This window comes from Rhinopithecus bieti, unplaced genomic scaffold, assembly GCF_001698545.2.
Source record: "Rhinopithecus bieti isolate Rb0 unplaced genomic scaffold, ASM169854v2 scaffold_6935, whole genome shotgun sequence".
In the NCBI taxonomy this organism is placed as follows: domain Eukaryota; kingdom Metazoa; phylum Chordata; class Mammalia; order Primates; family Cercopithecidae; genus Rhinopithecus; species Rhinopithecus bieti.
Window position 1 is genome coordinate 500612 of NW_016805255.1, and position 13882 is coordinate 514493.

Sequence of the window (13882 nt, forward strand, 5' to 3'; positions counted from 1 at the left end):
GAAGATGACTCTGAAAGGCAGAGAAGGTGACAGACTGGAGGGAGACTGGGGTCTGAGGAAAGGCATGATGGTAAGGTTCCTGGGTTTTCTTTCTGCCACACACATCCACTCAGAAACACCAATGTGCAGAGATAAACAAAGCCTCAACAAAAGTCAGCTCTCTCTTGCCAAAGGTGCAGGAAAGGGGCAGTCCAGCAAGACAAAGGCTCCAGGCCAACACCACAATAAGAACTGGGGTGCCATCTCTACTCATGCCAACAAAGGCCAAAGTGGGAGCCAAGACTTCCACCTTTGCAAGGCTGTAACCAGACATCCCAGCATGCTGGTGATGGTGCTGTTAGGGAGGGCTAAGCAGGGAGCTGAGCCTTTCATTCCAGATAGTCAGTAATGAACACCCCTTCCTGACCACGCACTAAGGAGCCAACTCCAGAGGAGGCCTAGTAGACAGTCAGGACTTCTACCACTGCCCAGCGGGGTCAGCAAAGACAACATGGGAACCAGAACTCCCAGCCCTACCCAGCAGTAATGAGGAGCCTCCTTGCTCTTGCGTGTCAACAGAGGACAGCAGGAAACCAGGACTTCTAACTCTGCCTGGCAATAAAAAGGGGGTACAACCCCTTCCTCTTCCTCTGCCAGAGCAGTCAGAGAAAGCCAGCTAAAACAGAAGGTTTAGTTAGGTAAGATCCAGTCTCAGAACATTAATACCCAAACGGTCCATGTTTCAATCTACAGCCACTCTTCATACCAAGAATCAGAAATTTCTCAAATCAAATGAAAACACAAACAAAATAATAAAGAGATGCCAACACCAAGATGAGAGAGATGTTGAAATTATCTGACAAAGCCATCATAAAAATGCTTGTTCAATGAGCAATTATGAACATGCTTGAAACAACTGAAAAAACAGCCTCAGCAAAGACATAGAAGCTATAGAAGAACAAAATGGAAATTTCAGAACTGATAAATATAATAACTGAAATAAAAAGCTCACTGCACGGGCTCAATAGCAGAACCGATGAGACAGGAAATCATCAGTAAACAAAAACAGACAATTAGAAATTACGAGAGAAAACGGACTACAAAAAAGAACAGAGCTTCAGGGACCTGTGCAGTTACAACAAAAGATCTAACATTTGTGTTATCAAAGTCTCAGAAGGAAAGGAGAAAAAGGGAGGGCTGAAGAAGTACCTAAAGAAACAATGGGTAAAAACTCATTCCTAGGCCAGGCGCGGTGGCTCAAGCCTGTAATCCCAGCACTTTGGGAGGCCGAGACGGGCGGATCACGAGGTCAGGAGATCGAGACCATCCTGGCTAACACGGTGAAACCCCGTCTCTACTAAAATACAAAAAACTAGCCGGGCGAGGTGGCGGTGCCTGTAGTCCCAGCTACTCGGGAGGCTGAGGCAGGAGAATGGCGGGAACCCGGGAGGTGGAGCTTGCAGTGAGCTGAGATCCGGCCACTGCACTCCAGCCTGGGCCACAGAGTGAGACTCTGTCTCAAAAAAAAAAAAAAAAAAAAAAACTTCCTCAATTTGGTGAGACTAAACCTATATAGACTGGAAAAAAAAAAAAAAAAAAAAAAAAAAAGACAGCCTAAAAAAGGAAAAGAGAAAGGAATCCACATCAAGATGCGTTATAATCAAATCTGTGAAAACTAAAGACAAAGAAACCCTGAAATCAGCTGGAGAAAATGACACATGACCTACAGGGAAAACACAATTAGAATGACAGAGTTCTCACGAGAAACCACGGAGGCTAAAAGGAAGCATTTTTCAAGTTCTCAAAGAAAACAAGCATCATTCCAGAATCCTATACTCAGATGAAAATATCCTTCAGGAATATTCGGACATTCTCAGATGAAAGAAAACTCAGAGAATTCATATCCAACAGACCTACCCTAAGAAAATGGCCGAAGAAAGTTACTAAAACAGACAGGAAATGATCAAAGAAGGAACCTGGGAGGATTAGGAAAAAATATATAAACAAAACAAGATTTCCTTCATATCTTAAGTTTTCTAAATTATGTTTGATGACTGATGTAAAAATTCAAACACTATCTGATTTGGTTCTAAATGTATGTAGAGGAAATATTTAAGACAACTAAAGCAAAGAAACATAAAGGGAGATGAGGTTTCTACAGCTCACTTGCGAGGGTGAAATGATGACCCCACGACCATGAGAACTTATATACGTATAATGTATATCTAGAGCATCCTCTTAAAAAAAAAAAAAGCTATATGAAGAGATATATTAAAAAATGCTACAGATAAAACAATTCTAAAAAATATACAAGTAACCCACAAAAGGCAGGAAAAGAAAATAAAGAAAACGAAATAAAATGGCAGATTTAAGTCCTAACATATCAATAAGTATATTAAAAGTAGACAGTCTACTTATATAACAAATACAGAGACTGGCAGACTGGATTAAAACTCATGACCTAATTATATGCTGTCTATAAGAAACGTCCTTCAAACGTAATGGTATGAGCAGGCTGAAGTAAAAGGAGGGAAAAAAAAAATCATGGGAACATTAATTAAAGTAAAGCAGGAATGGCTATATTAATACTAGATGAACTTGAGAGGAAAGAAAATCACTAGAAACAAAGAAGGACATTATATAATGATAAAACAGTCCATCCACCAAGAAGTTATAGCAATCTTAAATGTAAACGCATCAAACAAAAACCCTGCAAACTATGTAAAGCAGGAACACCTAAAAGAGAAATCCACAATTACATTTGGAAATGTCAAGAACCTTCTCTCAACAGTATAACAACTAGACAGAAAAATCAGAAAGGAAAGAACTTAACACCATTATCAACCGACAGACTCTAAAGAACATTTATAAACCAGTCCACACGAAACAGGAGAATATACATTCTTTTCAAGTGCCCGTGGGTCATAAGCCAAGACAGACCATGTCCTGGGCCATAAAACAAACCTCAACACATTTAAAATAAGTGAAATCATTTGTAGTGTATTCTCCAATATAGTGGATTCAAAGTAGAAAGCAGTAACAGAAAGATAGGCTAAATCTCCAATCTTGGAAGACTGGAAACTAAGCAACACACTTCTAAATTATTCATGGGTCACAGAAAGTCTCAAAAGAAAAAGAAGGGAAGGGAATAAAACTGAAAGTTCCATATATCAAAATTTGTGGGACAGCAACAAAGCAGGGGTGAGAAGGAAATTTATAGCACTAAAAGCATACATAAAAAGGGGGGAAAAGTCCCGTATTAACAATTTAAACTCCCACCTTACGTAACTAAAAAAGGAGCAGAAAAATAAACCTAAAGCAAGCAGGAGGGAGGTAGTAACGGAGGTAAGAACAGAAGGCACTGGGATGAAACAGATAAGCAATGGAGGCAAATGAATGAAACCTAGAGCTGTTCTTTGATGAGATCAATAAAACTGACAAACCTAGGAAGACTGACCAAAAAAACCCCAAAACCCCAAAAATAACCAAAAAAAGAAGACACAAATTACCAATACCAGAAATGAAACAGAATATTCCTATAGACCCTAAAGACATCAACACGATGGTAAGGGAATACTATAAACAACTCTATTCACATAATTGTGATTCCTTCGATGAAATGATGGACCACCTGATTGAAAACACAACCACCACAACTCACCGAATATGAAACAGAGGCTGTGACCAGCCCTGTAACTATTAGGAAAGCGAGTGAAAAATTAACATCTTCCCCCTACTTCAAGTGAACTCCAAACTAAGTTTCACACTTCATACAAACTGAACTCAAAATGAATCACGGACTATAAAAGGATAAAAAGACACACTATGGACAAGTGAAAAATATTTGCAAACCACATATCTGACAAAGTACTAGTATCTAGAATATGTAAATGACTCTCAAAATCAATAGTAAAAAAAAAACTCCCAAACAATCCAATTAAAAAAATGGGCAAAAGATATGAAGAAGATATTTACCAAGGAAAACAGACAGATGGCAAATAAGCACATGAAAATATGTTCAACATCATTATCCATTAGAAAATGACTGCAAATAAAAACCACAAAGAGGTATCACTACACACTTATCAGAATGGCTTCAACAGGAAAAAATGGAGATGCTGCTGAGGACGTGGAGAACCTGGATCACTCCCACGTTGCTGGTGGGAATGGAATACAGCACGGTCATTAGAGAGAACGTTTTGGCAGCTTCTTTAAAAAAATGAAATATGCAACTATCATAAGACCCAACAAATTCACTCCTGGGCACATATCCCAGAGAAATGAAGCTCTGTGTTCATACAAAAACTTGTACACAAATATTTATAGCATCTTTATACATAATAGCCCTAAATTAGACATAATCCAAATGTTCTTCAATGAGCAAATGACTGAAAAACCTGTGGTACACCAATACGACGGACTACTATTCAGCAATTAAAAGCAACAAACTGGCCAATCTCCAGAGAATTAAACTGGCTCAGAAAAACCAAAATGGCACATTCCTTTCGGGAAAAAGGTCTCCTTAGTCTGGAAACTATTAATCTCCTCCATTTCTACAATTTTGTCATTTCAAGAATGTTACATAAATGCAATCATAGTTGCCAGACTAAGGGGTAAGCTGAAGAAGGAGGGAAGTGAGTGTGGCTAGAAAAGAGCCCATGAGGATTCCTGTGGGCTTGGAAATGTTCTGCGTCTTGGCTGTATCAGCATCACTATCCTGGGTGCCATATTGTACAGTGGTTTTGCAATGTGTTCCCACTGGGGGAAACTGGGTGAAAGGTATATGGGATCTCTGAATTTATTATTTGCATGTGAATCTACAATTATCTCAAAACAAAAAGCTAAAAAGACAAGTGGCCAGATACAAAGTGGCTCATGCTTGTAATTCCAGCACTTTGGGAGGCTGAGGTGGGGGGATTGCTTGAGCCCAGCATGGGCAACATAGGGAGACCCTGTCTCTCCAAAAATAAAAATAAAAAAATGAGGCATGGTGGTGAATGCCTATGGTTCCAGCTACTTGGGAGGCTGAGGTGGAAGAATCCCTTGAGTCTGGGAGGCTGCACTGGGCTGAGATCACACCACTGCACTCCAGCCTGGGTGGCAGAGTGAGACTCTGTCTCAACCAAACTCCCCAAAACCAAAAACCAAAACTCTTTATTGACAAAAACATTTGTCTCTGACTGCGGGGTACCTTGGGGCTAACCTCAGTGTGTGGAAGAACGCTTTGGCTGCTAAACATTTAGCGTGGAGAACCACCCACTAGCTATACTTACCCACGGTCACCATAAATGCTGTGCGTGTGGGGGAGGCTGAGTGTGCATCTGAGAGGCACGGTGTAGGTGAGGAACTCTCATTCAATGTGAAGATGTTGGGTTTGACAGGGGACCGACAGAAAGGATCTATGTGAAGAACACTGCCATAGTCTCTGTAACAGAGACACGGTATCCGTTCTACTATTCGATGTTCTCAGATTCAGGCAGGAATTTAATGCCAGCACACTCTTTTTTCAGATGAACTCCTATGCCCCCTTTTCCTTCAAGAGAACTATATGACATTCTTCCTCAACCATAACTGCCAGAAAATTTGCAGTTCAATTTAACACTTATTGGTAACAACAAACTTTATTCTAGGTTTCTGCTGAAACTTTAGAAATTTTAGTACCATAACTAAAAAACAGATGAAACACCGAAAACCATTTCTGACTTTCATTCATTGTTTTACATGTGCTTTGATAATTTAAACTATCTCTAATCTGTTTTAAATGTAGGCAAACTATGAATTATCTAAGTAAAAAGCATGTCCTAGACATTTACTCCGTCTTTATCGTCACTAAATGCGGTATAATGAATTTGTCTGCGCTACTTGCTCTGAATGAATCGCTGGTCTGAGCTAGTTAGTTGCCCCTCTCCCACTTTAAATCCTTTCATTTAATTGCCACCCAAAAGAATTACTTCAGGGAAGTTTCAATCACTAGCAAATGGGTTCTCTGAACGTGTGTGGTCCCACGTCAGGCCCTGTCATATCAGTGACAGCACCTGAGAGGGACATCTCTGGAAAACCTCCAGAGAATCACCAACGGTGACCTCCAGAAAGCATCTCCCCAGGCTTCAGGGGTGCTGGCATCACACTTACGGACTTCCTCTTACCCTCGACCTCCCACTGTCTGGACCCCAGGCCTTATACAGGTCGACAATCTCTTATCTGTAAATCTGAAATCCAAAACACTCTCAAAGCTTTGTTTCCCAAACTCATTTAGAAACAAAACTTAATATGACTATTTTTGGTGGCTGATCTGGTGTTCACCTACTTTTACAGTCTTCTGCATCGTGTGGTGTATGCACTGCATACCTTTCCAAAATTCTGAATTCCCAAACACGAGGCACTCAGTGTTGCATAAGGACTGTGGATCTCACCTCGAGCTCACTCTGACATCCCATTTCCAAGGCTGCGCCTATGAACCTGGTATTGCCCAGAACTGTGTTTCCTCTGAAACCCTACACTCACACCTCCTTTTCAGACCTAGTCCCCTAACATTCCTTGCTCCCACCATCCTCAAAATTCAACCTCTTGGATTTCCCATCCCTTGACTCACTCATGTTCTCCATCTGTGAAGTTCCTTCTGGCGAAAGGTCCTCCCCGCTGTTGCTAATTCCACACTGCCAACACAGTACCCCACCACTCTCCTGCCAGCACTCTTGTGATGTCCTCACTTGCTGTCTTTTTGCTGTCCCTGCCCCACAGAACTCCAGCACTGCCCTACTCCACCAACTACCCAGTTTTCGTTCTTCACCACTGGGCTGCAGGGTACAACTGAGAAAGTGACATGAACCAGAGGCAGTGCCTCAGTGGCCCTTGGCGGGGCCTCCCATGTTGCTGAAGGGGGGCCGTGTGCAATCCAAGTTTCCTGCCCCTGCTGACTCCCCCGGCCTACAACATTCTCAGCGACGTGGAATTTGACTATTCCAAACTTTGTCTGTTTTGTGTTTCTACCCTACCACTCACTCCAAGCAGTCTCAGAGAATGACTTGTTCAAGTAAAAACTTCCCTAAACCCACATGCTGCCTCAAGCTGACTCCTCAAGTTCAAGTGAAAACCTGTATCCTGCCTCTCCATCTCTACCAACTCACCCGCACTGGCACACCTGCGTCCATCCTTTTATCATCCACCAAACTGGGCCTTGGCCCACTCCACCACCTGGGCACATGGTTTCACCAATTATCTCCTCATTTTCTTCCCCCTCCCTCCTTTTCTCTGAGGAGGCAGCACAGTGTAGGAGTTAGAATCACACAAACTGGGTCTTGCTCCCGTTCTGCCTAGTGTTGCCTTACTGGAAAACTGCAGCAAGCAGTGCCAATCACCAGGGCGCGCACGAGACATGGTGGTCACGTCTGAAACCTTGGCAAGTGTGGATCAGCACTGCTGTCTCAGCTCTGTGGGCTTTCTGACCTCGGCCCAGAGATATTTTCAAGCACCACGTTTCCAGGTATTATTCATTTTTCATTAAAAATACTGTCTTGGTTGTAACTCTGTATGTCTAAAAAAAAAAAAAACCTACTATACAATACATGCATACTTTTTTCTTGTTAAAAATTAAACAGGGAAAATACAGGTTAAAGAGTAGAAGCCCCCAACACACTCACTAGTCAGTGGCCACTCCTAGCAGTCTGATGTGAAAGTTACTCTAAGCCACAGTGACTTCGTGGCAGAGGTGATAGCGCTTCACACAAACTGTTCTTTCCAAGGTCACAAATAATGTCCTCAAGTCCAGGCTCCGCGCGCACTCTTCGGCCTCTGCTCCGCCGGGCCCTGCCTGCTGGGATGTGCTAACCACACCTTCCACTGCTTTCTGTCATGCTATCTGCTGGCTGCCTTCTCGTTTGGCCTTGCTCTCAGGATTCTCTGCTTGTCCCAATTCTTACCCTTGAGACCAAATTCCAAACAGATGCTTCTGCTGGGATGCTCCACAGCCACCTTCAACTCAGCAGGCTGCAGATGGCACGTGCCACTTCCTGCCCCAGTAATAACCATGGTGGTGGTGACCCCCTATGACGTGGGGAGTAACTCTTTTCTTCACTTTAAAAATAACAAGTGCAGGCTCAGGGGAGTCATTTTTTTCCAAAGTCACACAGTTAGTAAAGGGGGCAGAGTCAAGATATAATCTGCACCTGCCTAATGGCAGAGCCGGGCCTCTGGACGCCACAACTCTCTGCCTCTCCCTACCCTCGATAAAGCCAAAGCCAGAAACGAGAATGGCCACAGACGCCACCACTTCTCTGGGTAATGCAGACACTGAGACCCAACTGTGCCAGACTCATGGTTTTCTTGGGTTTTAGCCCTCAATCCTGCAATGGCTGCTGTCCAGTCCATGGGGTTTAAGTGTTACAGGTGGGAGAAACCAAAGAAGTACAGAATCTAATTCAGAATCTTAGTCGGCAACACGAGTCTCTGCTCAGGGCAACCACGAGGAGGCGACATTTCTGGGCATCACCTGCCACCGGAAGCAGGGACTGGAGAGATGGCATAGCATGGCCGGGTGGCTTGCAAGCCATTCAACCGCTGAAGGCAAGATCCAGAAAGATCACCAGAGTCACTTGAAGTGGTCATTCTGAGCAGCCTCAAAAGCCAGAAACCACATAATCTCATTACAAGACATAATTTTAGTATGAGATACCAGGGGGAGGAAAAAAAGAACGTGTGGCCTCTAAAAAGAGAATGTTCGTATGTAATGTAAATCTGCTGTTTGCAGGGGTGTGGCAGTAAGCTTCTGAAAGATTATAAACGTTCTGCCCGGCTGGAAGCCTACAGTTTCACAACATACTACTTACTAGTTTGCAACCCCAAGGTCAATGCCCACCTTTAAAGTTCATTTTAAAGACTGTCTTTCTATATGTATGCTACACTGCAATAAAAACATTGAAGAAGAAAAAAAATATAGATACGGGCTCCTTCCTTTTTACCAAACAGCATCAGCGGGAAGCATAGTGAGTACAGTAGCCGCTCCTTTGAAGCCTATAACCACTGTCTCCTCACAGGCTCAAGAGTTACCAATAATGTGGCATCCATGCTCCCTCACTGAGTATCTTTTAGTAGGCTGACTCTAGGACCACTGAAAATTACAAAGTATTTCACTTTAAAATTTAGGTTCTCAATGAGTGATCCTGCAAATAGAATTGGACCCATCACGCTGATGTTGGAAGACTGTGTTAGACACAGTAATGAGGTAGTCAATTTGACTGCCCAACTCTTTCTTTGTGATGAGAGGATAATACAGATTTATTTTATTCATGCCCTAAATGTGGGAAAAAATGCTATGTAACTTGATCTAATTACAAAAGAACTTTTAAGTAGTCACTTAAGATTATTCTAAAAATTACCCTAAAATATGTAAGCTCAGTTAATAATGGGTTAGCCAAAAAAGGATTTCTGTAGAAGGTTAACCAATCATATTCAAGACGTCTTACTGTTTTACAAATCCGAATGCATGTAATTCCAAGAGGACTCAATAGAGCTAGTTTTCATATTACTGGGACTAAAAAATTATCTAAAACTCCTAGACTCTGGGATGTCAAGTTTCTTCTGGCCTCTTAGGGCTGCCAAGATCCCTGTTTTCTGTATAAACTGAAGCCAAAAACTCCTTGGTAAACCATTCTGGAAGGGACTGATATAGGCTTGGAATAAGGTATATTAGCATGCTGCCACGAGAGAGAAAGGAAGACGCAAAAAAGCTCAGGCTGTAAAGGGATGAAACTACAATACAACTAGAGGCTATTTACTGGTTTTTACCTCTTGATTCTGGAGCTTACAAACTGGTCTACCCATTTGTGTGTGGTGCAGACTTCCAAGCTCCCAGTGGTGTCTACCTCTTGGTATTTATGCCCTTGTGTGGTTCTCTCTCCTGGAGTGTGGGCTGGACCACACTTCGAATGAGCAGAATACTACAACGTTGATGGGATGTCACTTCCCAGATTAGCTCATAAGAAACAGTGACTTCCGTCCTGCTTCCTCCTTGCCCTCTTGTTTGTTCTGGGGGAGCCAACTGCCAAGCTGTGACCTGCCCTGTGGATAGAAACCACGACAGACCTCTGGCCACAGCCAGCCCAGGAAGAACTGAATCCCGCCATCAACTGCCTGTGTGAACATGGAGGCAGGTCCACCTTCAGCTGAACCTTAAGATGACATCAGCCTTGGCCAACACCTTGACTGCAGTCTTGTGAGGGCCATGGGACCCAGCTAAGCTGTACTTACGTCCCTGACCACACAAGCTGTGAGGTAAGAGTATGTGTTCTTTTAAGCACCTGGGTTTTGGGGTAATCTGTTACTCAGAAATAGGCAGGTAACTAATACAGTAAGCAGAACTCTAAAGCAGGCTTGGTAAGCTTTTTTGGTTAAGGGCCCGATAGCAAACATTTTCAGCTTTGTGGGCCATACTGTTTTGGTCACCATTACTTAACTCTGCCATAGAAGCAGGAAAGCTGAGGATATACCAACAGATGAGCATGGTTCTATTCCAATAAAACTTTATTCATAAAACCAGGTGGTCATTCGGCCTGCTAATTTAGTCTGCCAACCCCTGCTCGAAAGTGAAGAAATCCTAATTTGGAGTTAAAAGGCAGATGATCTCCATTTTACTCCTCTGCTCAAAATTGTTTTAACAATGAAAAAAAAGCTCAATCTATCACAATAACACAATCACAGGCAGCTGAAAAGAAAAACAGTAGATGTCCACAGAATTTCTGATTTTGGTAAACAATCTAAGAAATACAAATATAACTTTTATGACAGATACCTCTAATTGGATTTTGATGGAAAAGTTGAAGTCCAACTCTGGAGATAAATCTGAGCCAGAGGAACCTACTAAGTTAGTTGGTTACCACAACTATAATCTTAACAGCTCCTTAAGCATGCACCAGCTTTTCCCTCACACATCATGGATCTCCAGCAGTGGGAGGAGATGATTACCTTTGCTTTTTGGCAATGGCGATGGAGGCTGCTCTGTAAACACTTCTAGGGCTGGGGAGTCATGGTGGTCGAAGTCTTTGTCCATGGCTTCTATGAGACTGGTGATGTCCGAGTCCTCGGAACTGTGTCTCGTGCTGCTGGCACGTTCTGGGTGGGAAGGGTGTGCGAGGGGGGCGGGAGACAGCCTTTCGGGCTGTGGCTCCTGGGGCTGAGGCACTGGCGGTGGCGGAGGAGGCTGAGGGTGCTGCTCCAGCGGGCTGTGGGCATGGTGCTGGCTGCCGTGCTGGCTCTGCTTTGCCCCTTTGGACTTTCTGCCTGCTGTATGACCTTGAGTCACTGTGTTCGAATCTAAGACAAGGGGGCTTGTTTTGTTAGCAGACTGTGAAGAAGCTGCTTGAGCAGAAGTCCTACTAGAGGTACTTGAACTGTTTTTGGCTCTGACGTTTTCCACGTCAGCTGAGTTTCTATTGCTGTGACTGCTGTGTGGGTGGACCGATGGGCCACACTGCTTATGACTCCCGGCACTGGGTCGGGATGATGAACCGCCTGCTCCACAGAACCCCCTACTGTGACCGGGGTCACAGCTGAGTGTGTTCAAGCTGAAAAAGGGACCAACTGCAGATCAGTAAATAGCAACCTACAAAATCTAATATTAAAAAAAAACGTACTTCATCAGTATAGCCACCATAAATACCAACTACACTAGGGAAAAAATAGCAAGAAATAGGGAGAATTTCTACTACTCTCTAAAATCTGTTCTATCTGAACATTGATAATTTACCGTCAGTGATCTAACTAAAAGTATTTTAACCCTTATCAATATAATAAAAACACAGTATCCAGTACGAGCTCTAAGTCACCCAGAGTTCCATACAGGGTGCTATTAAGTAATCAGAATTAAGATTTTTTTTCTCCTGAGCAAAGATGAAAAGCAACTTATTTTTCTTGTAATTTTATCAGCCAAATCTATGTACACGAGGGAATTTATTGCCAGCATGTGAACATACTTTCCTTCAGATGAAATACCAACGATTCTCCTGAGATCAAATGGCCTTCCCACATCGAAGGGCGGGTTCGAGGCCTCAAAGGATAGCCGCCTTCGAAATGGCTCCCATATTCCTTGAGCTTCCAAATAGGCTGTTCCAATGACCAAAAGAAACAGTGCACTGCAGGGGTAAACAAAATTGGAAAATCAGGATTGTTAGTGAACAAGCAACAAAATTCGATGTTAAAGGCAGAGTTTCTTGGTAAAGTACAAAATGATATAATAGAAAACCAAGTTGTCTGTGACAACTTTTAACAGACAAAACCCACAGTTTTATGGATAAAAGTTTGCACATCAGTTTTTCTTTCTTTCTCTGTTTTTTTTTTTTTTGAGATGAAGTTTCACTCTTATTGCTCAGACTGGAGTGCAATGGGGCGATCTCAGCTCACTGCAACCTCAGCCTCCCAGGTTCAAGCGACTCTCCTGCCTCAGCCTCCCGAGTAGCTGGACTTATAGGGATGCACCACCACACCCAGCTAATTTTTTGTATTTTTAGTAGAGACGGGGTTTCGCCATGTTGGCCAGGCTGGTCTTGCACTCCTGACCTCAGGTGATCTGCCCGACTCGGCCTCCCAAAGTGCAGGGAATACAGGTGCGAGCCGCTGTGCCCGGTCTGCTCATCAATTTTTATAGAATGCCATCTTACATGGAGGTTTTATATGGAGGCAATAATTACATGTATTAGAAGAAATGCCTGGAATCTGATTTTTCTTTTACTTAGAAGAATTTTAGTTTCAACTCTCCAACCTGTTTCCTCTCAAGGATGTGTGATATAAATATGTAAATTAGTTTAGAGGTGAATCTATCTGATTCTTAAAACACAAAGTAATATACTGACAACAGATGAAGACACTGAGAATCTAAAAACATTTCTAATCAGTTTCATGTGGCCTAGGTAGTACTAAGTATATTATATATATGCCCCAGTGAAGTAACTTTATCTGAGCATTTAAAAAAGACGTCAAAATGTACTTAATTTGTGTAACCAATTTCAGAGGTAAAGAAGACGGTTTATTATATATGCCACCCAAGACAGGCTCAGTTTTCACTGTTCCTACCAGTCTGTGAGCCTGATAAAGGCAGAGTTCTATCTTGTTCGCTGGCATATCCTAGAACTCAGAACAGTGGCTGGCACAGAGTGGGCACTCCATCAACAGTGTTAAATGTTGAATGAATATGAACCTTGAAACAAGACACAAGTACCTCATTATTCCTGAGATGATGATATACAGAGCCAGTTCCCAGTTGGGTCTGGGTAGGGCTTCTGCACAGGTTGCTAACATATGGTAAGGAAGGGATGCATTCAATATAAACACAAACTCAGAGCCACTGGTTGTTATAAACTTCAGTTCCCGGATAACTCTAGAAGCTGTAAAATCAGGAGTAAACCTAAAACACAATGATGGCAGTAAGGCTAAGTTTTAAAAATATCTCACAAGCAGTCTACATATAATACCAATCCCATAAGCCTTTGAAATATAACAGAATTTGAGTTTGACGCTTTTACTCAACTTCCTCATTTTAGGATGAAAAAAGTATTGTCCCATGGTCAATAATAGGAACAACTGTATTCTGTGAATAATTAGAGAACTTACACTAAAAAGTAACAATAATCAGTTTCCTGTAATTATTACTTCAGAAAATGGTCCTGAGCTTTGTGTCCTTCTCTCCCTCTTTCTTATCTAAATCCATGCTCTTCTGCCAGGCTACAGTCCCAATAATGTGTTTTTTAAAAAAACAAACAAACCTTCAGGGGCCTAGTGATTTTTTCATCATCTCCTGCAGTATGGATTACTGCTGCAATGATTTTATTTGTATTTTTTGCTAATTGTATGCACCTTGAGGAAAGGTGTCTTATTCCTCATTGCATCTTTAGGTGTCACACATTATGCCTTATAT

At 42.4% G+C, this 13882-nt stretch overlaps 1 protein-coding gene across 1 annotated transcript in view; it reads right to left on the minus strand.

The window, feature by feature from the left end:
- The window catches only part of TMEM131 (transmembrane protein 131), a 185822-nt gene that overhangs the window by 26310 nt on the left and 145630 nt on the right, over positions 1-13882 (minus strand). The window contains 3 exon segments of the mRNA XM_017871809.1: positions 10939-11537; positions 11946-12104; positions 13187-13372. Coding sequence (XP_017727298.1) covers positions 10939-11537; positions 11946-12104; positions 13187-13372 — 944 coding nt within the window.